Source organism: Lucilia sericata, unplaced genomic scaffold (assembly GCF_015586225.1).
Source record: "Lucilia sericata isolate MDLA Ls3-8-SP2 unplaced genomic scaffold, ASM1558622v1 Contig001021F_arrow, whole genome shotgun sequence".
Classification (NCBI taxonomy): Eukaryota; Metazoa; Arthropoda; class Insecta; order Diptera; family Calliphoridae; genus Lucilia; species Lucilia sericata.
In genome coordinates, this window is record NW_023995003.1 from 92,198 (window position 1) to 105,776 (window position 13,579).

The following is a 13,579-nucleotide window of genomic DNA, read 5'->3' on the forward strand; positions in this document are numbered from 1 at the left end:
TATAGACTAGACTATAGACTAAACTATAGACTAGACTATAGACCAGACTATAGACTAGACTATAGACTAGACTATAGACTAGACTAGACTATAGACTAGACTATAGACTAGACTATAGACTAGACTATAGACTAGACTATAGACTAGACTATAGACTAGACTATAGACTAGACTATAGACTAGACTATAGACTAGACTATAGACTAGACTATAGACTAGACTATAGACTAGACTATAGACTAGACTATAGACTAGACTATAGACTAGACTATAGACTAGACTATAGACTAGACTATAGACTAGACTATAGACTGGACTATAGACTAGACTAGACTAGACTATAGACTAGACTATAGACTAGACTATAGACTAGACTATAGACTAGACTATAGACTAGACTATAGACTAGACTATAGACTAGACTATAGACTAGACTATAGACTAGACTATAGACTAGTTTATAGACTAGACTATAGACTAGACTATAGACTAGACTATAGACTAGACTATAGACTAGACTATAGACTAGACTATAGACTAGACTAGACTATAGACTAGACTAGACTATAGACTAGACTATAGACTAGACTATAGACTAGACTAGACTAGACTATAGACTAGACTATAGACTAGACTATAGACTAGACTATAGACTAGACTATAGACTAGACTATAGACTAGACTATAGACTAGACTATAGACTAGACTATAGACTAGACTATAGACTAGACTATAGACTAGACTATAGACTAGACTATAGACTAGACTATAGACTAGACTATAGACCAGACTATAGACTAGACTATAGACTAGACTATAGACTAGACTATAGACTAGACTATAGACTAGACTATAGACTAGACTATAGACTAGACTATAGACTAGACTATAGACAAGACTATAGACTAGACTATAGACTAGACTATAGACTAGACTATAGACTAGACTATAGACTAGACTATAGACTAGACTATAGACTAGACTATAGACTAGACTATAGACTAGACTATAGACTAGACTATAGACTAGACTATAGACTAGACTATAGACTAGACTATAGACTAGACTATAGACTAGACTATAGACTAGACTATAGACTAGACTATGGACTAGACTATAGACTAGACTAGACTAGACTATAGACTAGACTATAGACAAGACTATAGACTAGACTATAGACTAGACTATAGACTAGACTATAGACTAGACTATAGACTAGACTATAGACTAGACTATATACGACTAGACTATAGACTAGCCTATAGACTAGACTATAGGACTAGGACTATAGACTAGATCTATAGACCAGGACTATAGACTAGAACTATAGACTAGACTATCGACTAGGACTATAGACTAGACCTATAGACTAGACTATAGACTAGACTAGCGACTTAGACTATAGGACTAGACTATAGATCTAGACTATAGACTAGACTCTAGACTAGACTATAGGACTAGACTATAGACTAGACTAGAGACTAGACTATAGACTAGACTATAGACTAGGACTATAGACTAGACTATAGACTAGACTATAGGACTAGACTATAGACTAGACTATAGACTAGACTATAGACTAGACTATAGACTAGACTGATAGACTAGACTATAGACTAGACTATAGACTAGACTATAGACTAGAGCTATAGACTAGACTATTAGACTAGACTATAGACTAGACTATAGGCTAGACTATAGGACTAGGACTATAGACTAGACTATAGGACTAGACTATAGGCTAGGACTATAGACTAGACCTAGACTAGACTAGATAGACTAGGACTATAGACTAGACTAGACTAGACTATAGACTAGACTATAGACTAGACTATAGACTAGACTATAGACTAGACTATAGACTAGACTATAGACTAGACTATAGACTAGACTATAGACTAGACTATAGACTAGACTATAGACTAGACTATAGACTAGACTATAGACTAGACTATAGACTAGACTATAGACTAGACTATAGACTAGACTATAGACTAGACTATAGACTAGACTATAGACTAGTTTATAGACTAGACTATAGACTAGACTATAGACTAGACTATAGACTAGACTATAGACTAGACTATAGACTAGACTATAGACTAGACTAGACTAGACTAGACTAGACTAGACTATAGACTAGACTAGACTATAGACTAGACTAGACTATAGACTAGACTATAGACTAGACTATAGACTAGACTAGACTAGACTATAGACTAGACTATAGACTAGATACTAGACTATAGACTAGACTATAGACTAGACTATAGACTAGACTATAGACTAGACTATAGACTAGACTATAGACTAGACTATAGACTAGACTAGACTATAGACAAGACTATAGACTAGACTATAGACTAGACTATAGACTAGGCTATAGACTAGACTATAGACTAGACTATAGACTAGACTATAGACTAGACTATAGACTAGACTATAGACTAGACTATAGACTAGACTATAGACTAGACTATAGACTAGACTATAGACTAGACTATAGACTAGACTATAGACTAGACTATAGACTAGACTATAGACTAGACTATAGACTAGACTATAGACTAGACTATAGACTAGACTATAGACTAGACTATGGACTAGACTATAGACTAGACTATAGACTAGACTATAGACTAGACTATAGACTAGACTATAGACTAGACTATAGACTAGACTATAGACTAGACTATAGACTAGACTATAGATTAGACTATAGACTAGACTATAGATTATACTATAGACTAGACTATAGACTAGACTATAGACCAGACTATAGACTAGACTATAGACTAGACTATAGACTAGACTATAGACTAGACTATAGACTAGACTATAGACTAGACTATAGACTAGACTATAGACTAGACTATAGACTAGACTATAGACTAGACTATAGACTAGACTATAGACTAGACTATAGACTAGACTATAGACTAGACTATAGACTAGACTATAGACTAGACTATAGACTAGACTATAGACTAGACTATAGACTAGACTATAGACTAGACTATAGACTAGACTATAGACTAGACTATAGACTAGACTATAGACTAGACTATAGACTAGACTATAGACTAGACTATAGACTAGACTATAGACTAGACTATAGACTAGACTATAGACTAGACTATAGACTAGACTATAGACTAGACTATAGACTAGACTATAGACTAGACTATAGACTAGACTATAGACTAGACTATAGACTAGACTATAGGCTAGACTATAGGCTAGACTATAGACTAGACTATAGGCTAGACTATAGGCTAGACTATAGACTAGACTATAGACTAGACTATAGACTAAACTATAGACTAGACTATAGACTAGACTATAGACTAGACTATAGACTAGACTATAGACTAGACTATAGACTAGACTAGACTAGACTATAGACTAGACTATAGACTAGACTATAGACTAGACTATAGACTAGACTATAGACTAGACTATAGACTAGACTATAGACTAGACTATAGACTAGACTATAGACTAGACTATAGACTAGACTATAGACTAGACTATAGACTAGACTATAGACTAGACTATAGACTAGACTATAGACTAGACTATAGACTAGACTATAGACTAGACTATAGACTAGACTATAGACTAGACTAGAGACTAGACTATAGACTAGACTATAGACTAGACTATAGACTAGACTATAGACTAGACTATAGACTAGACTATAGACTAGACTATAGACTAGACTATAGACTAGACTATAGACTAGACTATAGACTAGACTATAGACTAGACTATAGACTAGACTATAGACTAGACTATAGACTAGGCTATAGACTAGACTATAGACTAGACTATAGACTAGACTATAGACTAGGCTATAGACTAGACTATAGACTAGACTATAGAATAGACTATAGACTAGGCTATAGACTAGACTATAGAGTAGACTATAGACTAGCTACTATAGACTAGACTATAGACTAGACTATAGACTAGCTATAGACTAGACTATAGACTAGACTATAGACTAGACTATAGACTAGACTATAGACTAGACTATAGACTAGACTATAGACTAGACTATAGACTAGACTATAGACTAGACTATAGACTAGACTATAGACTAGACTATAGACTAGACTATAGACTAGACTATAGACTAGACTATAGACTAGACTATAGACTAGACTATAGACTAGACTATAGACTAGACTATAGACTAGACTATAGACCAGACTATAGACTAGACTATAGACTAGACTATAGACCAGACTATAGACTAGACTATAGACTAGACTATAGACTAGACTATAGACTAGACTATAGACTAGACTATAGACTAGACTATAGACTAGACTATAGACTAGACTATAGACTAGACTACTATAGACTAGACTATAGACTAGACTATAGACTAGACTATAGACTAGACTATAGACTAGACTATAGACTAGACTATAGACTGACTAGACTAGACTATAGACTAGACTATAGACTAGACTATAGACTAGACTATAGACTAGACTATAGACTAGCCTATATACTAACTATAGCTAGACTATGGACTAGAATATACTACTAACTAGCCTATTGACTGCCATTTGGACTAGAAGTTTATAATTTAGAAAAGGTGATAATTTTCTCTAGAGGCATTTGCAAGAAGACAAAAATTTTACTCTGTCCTTTTTTGTACTCTTTACTGTAATTTTGGTTAAAAACTTATGTGTAAAGTATGTATATGTTTTTCATTAACGTTTTTAATTTTTTTTAAGTATTTTTACCAATAATGCGTGAAACTTTCATTTTATATTAATAAGTATGTATGTAACAGTGTGAGTGTGTTTATATAAACGATAATTTGAGTAAATAAAATTAATGCTTAAAAACAAAGTAGGGAGATAAAACCGGAAATCATATTTAAAATGTAATAAAAATAAAAACGTATAATGAAAAAAAATCATCATTGACAATGTTAATTGAAAACGGAAAATAACTGTTTCCTGCACACATACATATATACATATGTATGTATATACTAGGTATATATGTAAATAGGTATTTGTGTGCTTTAAATATTGTTAATAATTTAAATATTATTTATAAGGTAAAAAACACAAATTTAAAACATTTATTATAAATTTATTGATTTTTTTTTCAGTTTGTTTTGTTTTTTTTTTTTTTGGGATTTTATCGTCTTTTAACTTTATTGTGCTAAATTTCTTGACATATTTTTATTTAAATTTGTTTATAATTTAAATTAATTAATTAATATTGTTTGTAAGTTTATTTTTTATGTATATTTAAATAACTACAATAATATGTATGTATAAGGTATAATAATAATATAAATTTTTTATATATTCATGATAGTTTTTCTTAATTTATTTTTTTTTTCATTTAATTTTTAGGTAAATTTTTGTAGATGTTTATTTAGCTGTTTAAATTTTATGCAAATTAATTTCTATTAATTTGTTTTATATTTAATAATTTGGTTGTTTATGAAGGTTTTTTTTTAAGGGGACTTATTAAAAATAATTAAAATAATAATATTTACTTATTTTTTCTATTTATGTATTAAACTATTATATTAATATGGTTGTTGTTTCTTTTCATATTAATTATTTAATTAAAAAATTTAAAAATTTTACACTCATGCAATTTTATTTAATATACACTCAAAAAAATATAAATATTTAATCAAGCATATTTATAAAAGTGAAAATTATATTATAAATGTTATTTGAAAAACAAAAACATATAGAAAAATAGTTAAATTAAAAAATAATTATGGGAAAATGTTGCTAATTTCGAGAAAAAAGGAAATATAAATAATGTGCAAGTTTTTTTGTTGGTAATAGATATGAAATTATTAAAATTTTTTTAATAAAATACCCAAATGGAATCTTTTTAAAATTTATCAATTGATTGTTTAGAATCGTTAATAATTTATCTAATTTTAGTTAATATTTCCATCTGGGTACACATATATTTATATTTTAATTGTTCACACATACATACGTATACATATACATATATATATACAACGAAAGCTTCACGTCTAAATAGTATTGAGAAAGAAAACATACATACATACTTAATACTAAATATTAGTTAGATAAATTGTTTTTAAATAAATTAGACATTAATGTTTTAAATTACAGCCATGTTTAGTAAAGTTTGTAAAAAAAAATCAATCTGTAAGAAAATTTAGTTAAGCATTGTCGTCCCTATGATACCCTACATGTCAAGTATGAGCTGATATTCATTAAATTTGTTGGAGGCGTTTAAAAATGTTACTATCCCAGCAAAAACATGACAATTACTAGTACTAATCTAACAACTTACTTTTCAACCAGTACTACATACTCTTTGCATTACTAAGAAGGAGTCTAGTAATAACTTACAAATAACTATAAATGTAAGTATTTGCGTTTTTTACTCAAACGTTTCTATTAGTAGACGCAGTGGACCTCGTGGATCATCGTCGGCAAAACTACTTATTAGTAAGCGATTGTGGCAACTACTTATTTAACTCCCTACTTATAAGCGAAGGCATTAAATACATGCAAGCAGTGTCATTATCGTGTTAAAACAATGACATTAATTGCTATTGTGTAGGTAAACAAAGAATGACAGATAAACAAGCAGCAGATATCAACTAGGGTTCTATAGTTGAAACGAAAAGTCGACTTTTCGACTTTTTGCATTTAGTTAAAAGTCGACTTTTCGACTTTTCGACTTTTCGACTTTTTCCATTTTATGAAAAGTCGATTTTTCGACTTTTCGACCTTTTTCATTTATTTAAAAGTCGACTTTTAGACTTTTCGACTTTTAGTATTTTATAAATGGTCGACTTTTCGACTTTTTCCGACTTTTCGACTTTTTCCGACTTTTTTCGACTTTTCGACTTTTTCCGACTTTTTTCGACTTTTCGACTTTTTTCGACTTTTCGACTTTCTTCGACTTTTCGACTTTTTCCGACTTTTCGACTTTTTCCGACTTTTCGACTTTTTCCGACTTTTCGACTTTTTCCGACTTTTTGATTTTTTACGACTTTTTGACTATTTTCGATTTATTTCGACTATTTTCGACTATTTTTTTACTTTTTTCGAGTTTTTCCGACTATTTTAGAGTTTTTGACCTATTTTCCACTTTTTTAAAATTTTCGACTCTTTTCGACTTTCTTCGACTTATCGACTTTTTTCGACTTTTTTCGACTTTCTTCGACTTTTCGACTTTCTTCGACTTTCCGATTTTTTGACTTTTTTCGACTTTTATTTACAAAGTCGACTTTTCGACCTTTTTCATAGACGATAGTCGAGTTATCGACTTTTTTGGAACAAAATAGTCGACTTCGACTTTTTTCGACAAAAAGTCGATTGTTCGATTATTCGAAAGTCGATTTATAGAACCCTAATATCAACAGTTGTTTGTTATTTTTATCAATAACTTGAAAATACAGAAAGGTGATACCGATCGTATGCATGTAGAAAAACTCTGGTACTGATGTTCATACCGAAAATGATAGCTTAGTTCATTCTATGATATTATCTCTCAAAATTGTTGAACAATGCTCAATATTTGATGAGCTGGGTTAGATACCAGCTGATGCAAAATGATCGACGGCGGCTGCTCTATCATTTTTGGTCGACGGCGGGTGCTTGTTATAAAATATAACGGCGGCAGCTAAAATATCGGTTTAATCTAAGCAGAGAAAATTAGCTATTTATGTGTTTGTTAGAGATAGAAGCCGATGTAAAATGATCGGCGGCGGCTGTTCTATCATTTTTGGTCGACGGCGGGGGCTTGTTATAAAATATAACGACGGCAGCTAATATATCGGCTTAATCTAAGCTGAGAAATTGTCTTTTATAGAAAATTTGAAAACTACTATAATAATGTCAATTTTCTGCAGAAAAAACTTATATAGAGACATGTTTCTATATAACAGACTATTATACAGAGATTTTTCAGTATAATAAACGCATATAAGGTCTATTTCAGAAGAAAAAGTTAAATTGAGCCGACAATTTAGACGCCGCCGATATTTTCTATAATAAGCCGCCGCCACCGACCTAAAATGGTTGCACCGGGTTGTATCTCTGCCACTGGCAACTCGTTTCAATTTGCCTATAAAAAGTGGCAACTTAGTTCAAATTTTTAATGAAAAATATAAGTCGGCGGCGCAGCTTACCAAAACTTGGGCGGCGATCAGTCGACGTCGATTTGAACCGAGTCGGCTTGTATCTCTGATTTGGACCTCCCAATTGAAAAGAAAAATAATATTTAAAAATAAATCATTTTTGTACAATTTTTAAAACCTCCAAAAGGTAAAAGTATTTTTCTTAGGGGGACCTTATATGGGGGGTAGGGTCAATTATACGATCCGATATACATATATTTTGGTTTTTATAGAATTCCTTAATGCCGAATTTCATCGCTCTACTAGTATTTGTAAGTCAATAAAGAGCGTTAAAGTAATTTTCTGAAGGGGTCCTTATATCGAAGCAAATTCCCCGGTCATTATGGACCAATTTTCATAAAAATTGGAAGAGAAATGTTTTTCATGTTTTTCATCGCTATAGCCATGATTTTAAGCCAGTAATAAGAGTTAAATAATTTTCTTAGGGGATCTTATATGGAGGGTATTATGGTCAATTTTATAGAAAGATCTTCCTTCGTAAAAAACTTGTTTATGTCGAATTTCATCGCCTTCTTGAGAATGGTATACATAAGTTTGTCATTCCGTTTGTACATCAAAAGGGTTATTCACCTGATGTTGGTGTTGTCTTCCCTTCTACTGACTTTAGACCAGTAATTGCTTTTCCTTGTCGCGGTTTTCATTGGGATTGATCCCATGCTGCCTGTCATTTCGTCAACGGGGCTACATTTTGTCAACGGGGCTTCTATGGCAAGAGATTAGATAGCTCGAGATACTTAAGCCATTTATTGTTGAATAAAATTTAAGTCATATTTTGTATGGGGCTTTATATAGGGGCTAGCGTCAAATGAGGCCCTATCATTATAAAATTCATCAGGGTCATCAAGGCTTGGTTTTGCGGCTTTTTGTCGAGATTCGAGTATATTAAACATAATTATGAACTTAAGAGCATTATTCGGGGAGTTCAGTTGTATGAGGGTGTTAATAACCATTTTCAATAGCCTTCGTCTGTGATACAATAAAATATCATTGCAGTTTGATTACAAAGTTTACATGGACGGACAGACAGACAGACATAACTAAATCGAAACAGAAAATGATTCCAAGCCGATTGTTATACTTTAAGGTGGGTATAAGACTAATATTATTATGCGTTACAAACATCAGCACAAACCCAATATACCCTTCCCACTAAAGTGGTGTAGCGTATGCAAATACTATATAGTATAAAAACATGAGACTGGATTACATGTGGTATGAGTGATATTTTAATTCTATATACTAATTATGGCAAGTATACGTTGTGGTGTACAACCATTGAGTAGCAGGGACATTATTCATTTCAATTTCATATCTTTTGTAAAAATTCCTTAATTGTTAAATATTATTTAAGAGATAAACATTTCTGAAATAATTTTAACTTTCGCGTTGGTAAATTGAGAGTAAGTTTAGCATTAAATTTAATCCTGCATTGGCTTCCATAACTATCCTAAGCCTCTTTGTTGAGTGATTGACCATGTAAGAGACATGGTCATCCCTGTCAGTTACGATTAGGTTCACTTCATTAACATTGAAAAGTTCGTGGAAAAGCAGATTTTTAAGCAACTAAACATGACCATAACATTAAATCATACATAAAGAAACGTACAACTAACACTGAAGTAAGTAAATAAATTAAATAGGAAAGAAAAATAAGTTAAGAGAATATGTTAAACTTACCCTTAAACTGCCACTGGAACGTCTATCGGCTGTGCCATAGTGTTGTAAACCGCCGGGACCAGTTATGGGTACAATACCACAACCGGAACGTATGCCTTGACCCAAAGTAGCTCTAAACATTCAACAAACACATCAAATGCACAAATCATAGTTTTTTTTTAATTAAATAAAGAAAACAACAACAAAACAAAAAGAGACAGGCAGGCAGACAGACAGACAAAAACAAAGACAGCCATTATTAAGTATGTAGCGGTGCACATACACACACACACATACATAGGGATAATATACAAAATAATGTGTTAAATATATAAAAAGGAGATTATGATTTTTAGTCATCAGTAAAAGGCAAATATAATTAAACCAATTTAAGTAAAAATTTTTAAAAGTTTCGCCGATTTTTAGAATAGAGAGGATTTTTGAATTTAAATTAAAGCATTAACACACACACACACATATATGTTGTTGCAGCATAGTTTTGGCAAAAACAACACAGATGTAAATAAAGTTGTTGTAGACACAAGTACCAACAAAAAAAGAACAACAACAAAAATATATATAGTAAAGAGATATAAAAACACAAATTGTAGTAAGTGTAAACATGTATGTATGTTGGTAATAGTAGTAAGTGTGTTTTGAATACAAAATTAAATTAAAAACAACCGTTAGAGCAACAGAGAACAAGAATAGTAAAAGAGCGAGACAGATAACAAACATAGTACAGAGTACAATATGCGGAAATGTTAGTTTTTTTTTACATGAACATTTCAATTGAATTAATTTTGTTTATGTACAAATAGAATTGTTGAGTGGAAGTGTGTGTGTGAGAGTGTATGTGTAGGAGAAGGATATATTAAATTGCGTTAGTGTTTGTTAGTCAATTGTTGGAATATTTAAGCAGATTTTAGCAAATACATTGTAGTTTTTTTTTGTTGCCCGAATAGTTTTCAAATATTTTGTTGAAATTTTGTCCATATTTTAGATTTTGCACAAGTGTTAGTTATATATGTATGTATAAGAGTGTGTGTTTTTATTGTAGTAATAGTATTTGTTGTTGTTGTTGTTGTTGCAAGCAAGTCATTTTTTTGTTTGTATTTTGTTTTAAACATTTAAAAATACATTTAAAATAAATTTGTTACATTTTTGTTTTTTTTTTTTTGTTTTATAAATGGAAATCATGATTACGAAAGTTGTTTGAAAAATAGTTTGAAAAAAGAAAGAAAGAAAAGAAGAGATTGAAAAAAACCATTTAAAAACATTAATTAACATTATATTCTTATTTTGCTTTTAACTAATATTAATTATTTTAAACATTCTTATTTGTTTATCTAAGAAAATTATTAAAACTTACAATTTAAAAAAACACTACTCTTTAAAAACATATATTAAATAAAATCTTGAAAAAATCGTGCCATTAACAAAAAACTTAATAAATTGTTAAAAAAAGTATTATTTTTTTCATCATTTAAATCTAGTTTATAAATATTTACTCTATGCATTTAATATATAAATATTTGTTGTATTTTGAGTTAGACTTATAATTAAAAAAAATATACAAATATTGGTCTTTCATTTGTATTGTTGTTTTGTGTGTGATTTTAATTACTTTTAAAAAATGTATTTGTTTTAAATTTTTTGTTGCTACAACACTTTGTTTATATTGTTTTAAAATCAAAAGAATTATTTTATGGAAGATCTTTAGATTGTTTAATAGTTTATTTAAATAAAAAGTTAATAAATGTGTTTTTTTTTAATTGCTGCACATTGGTCAAGTAGTCAAATATGTGGTTGTGGTTGAGTATTATTGTAATTTTTCTAGAATTAGAACTGAACTACAACTATAATAGAAATGAACTAAACTAGAACTGAACTAGAACTGAACTAGAACTGAACTAGAACTGAACTAGAACTGAACTAGAACTGAACTAGAACTGAACTAGAACTGAACTAGAACTGAACTAGAACTGAACTAGAACTGAACTAGAACTGAACTAGAACTGAACTAGAACTGAACTAGAACTGAACTAGAACTGAACTAGAACTGAACTAGAACTGAACTAGAACTGAACTAGAACTGAACTAGAACTGAACTAGAACTGAACTAGAACTGAACTAGAACTGAACTAGAACTGAACTAGAACTGAACTAGAACTGAACTAGAACTGAACTAGAACTGAACTAGACTGACTAGAACTGAACTAGAACTGAACTAGAACTGAACTAGAACTGAACTAGAAACTAGAACTGAACTAGAACTGAACTAGAACTGAACTAGAACTGAACTAGAACTGAACTAGAACTGAACTAGAACTGAACTAGAACTGAACTAGAACTGAACTAGAACTGAACTAGAACTGAACTAGAACTGAACTAGAACTGAACTAGAACTGAACTAGAACTGAACTAGAACTGAACTAGAACTGAACTAGAACTGAACTAGAACTGAACTAGAACTGAACTAGAACTGAACTAGAACTGAACTAGAACTGAACTAGAACTGAACTAGAACTGAACTAGAACTGAACTAGAACTGAACTAGAACTGAACTAGAACTGAACTAGAACTAACTGAACTAGAACTGAACTAGAACTGAACTAGAACTGAACTAGAACTGAACTAGAACTGAACTAGAACTGAACTAGAACTGAACTAGAACTGAACTAGAACTGAACTAGAACTGAACTAGAACTGAACTAGAACTGAACTAGAACTGAACTAGAACTGAACTAGAACTGAACTAGAACTGAACTAGAACTGAACTAGAACTGAACTAGAACTGAACTAGAACTGAACTAGAACTGAACTAGAACTGAACTAGAACTAGAACTAGAACTGAACTAGAACTGAACTAGAACTGAACTAGAACTGAACTAGAACTGAACTAGAACTGAACTAGAACTGAACTAGAACTGAACTAGAACTGAACTAGAACTGAACTAGAACTAGAACTAGAACTAACTGAACTAGAACTGAACTAGAACTGAACTAGAACTAGAACTGAACTAGAACTGAACTAGAACTGAACTAGAACTGAACTAGAACTGAACTAGAACTGAACTAGAACTGAACTAGAACTGACCTAGAACCAGTGATGCCAGGAGATTTTTTTCAGAAATCCCTACGCTTATGAGAAAAAATCCCTTTTTTCCCTACACCCACTTTTTATTTTCCCTACATTTTTCCCTACACTACTTTTTTCCATTTTTTTCAAAGTTTATCTTAAAAAAATACAAAAATAACATCAAAAACTAAAATATTAGCTCCGTTTTATAATATACATATATGTATGTATTTTTTTTAATTTTTAGGAATGAAATTTCTAGAATTTAAATTTAAAATTTTTTTTCTTTCAATTTTACATCATACAAATCTTCCAACCCTGACTCTTCAGTTAAGATTAAAAAAAACAATTGAAAGATTTATGGCAGTATATCGAATCGTGATAAAAATTTATTTTATGTGCCTCCAACAAAAAAATGTTCATAAAATAATTATTTTAAATAAGGTTTACTTTTGCGTTTACTTTTTGCGGTTTACTTTTATAAATTTTCAGAACATTAAATTCATTTTTTCAATCCTGAGTTACTGCATTAAGCCCCCGACTACTCTATCTATAAGGAGTCAGAATATATCGCCCTACAGGATTGGCATAATCCAAAAAATCGTTTCAAGAAAAATGGATATGAATATTTAATGACATTTAACTATTTTTTTAATAAC

The 13,579-nt window shown here is 30.8% G+C and overlaps 1 protein-coding gene across 1 annotated transcript in view; it reads right to left on the minus strand.

The window, feature by feature from the left end:
* Positions 1-13,579, minus strand: part of LOC119609626 (kazrin) — a 56,378-nt gene that overhangs the window by 4,085 nt on the left and 38,714 nt on the right. Inside the window, 1 exon segment of the mRNA XM_037964472.1 lies at positions 9,860-9,971. Coding sequence (XP_037820400.1) covers positions 9,860-9,971 — 112 coding nt within the window.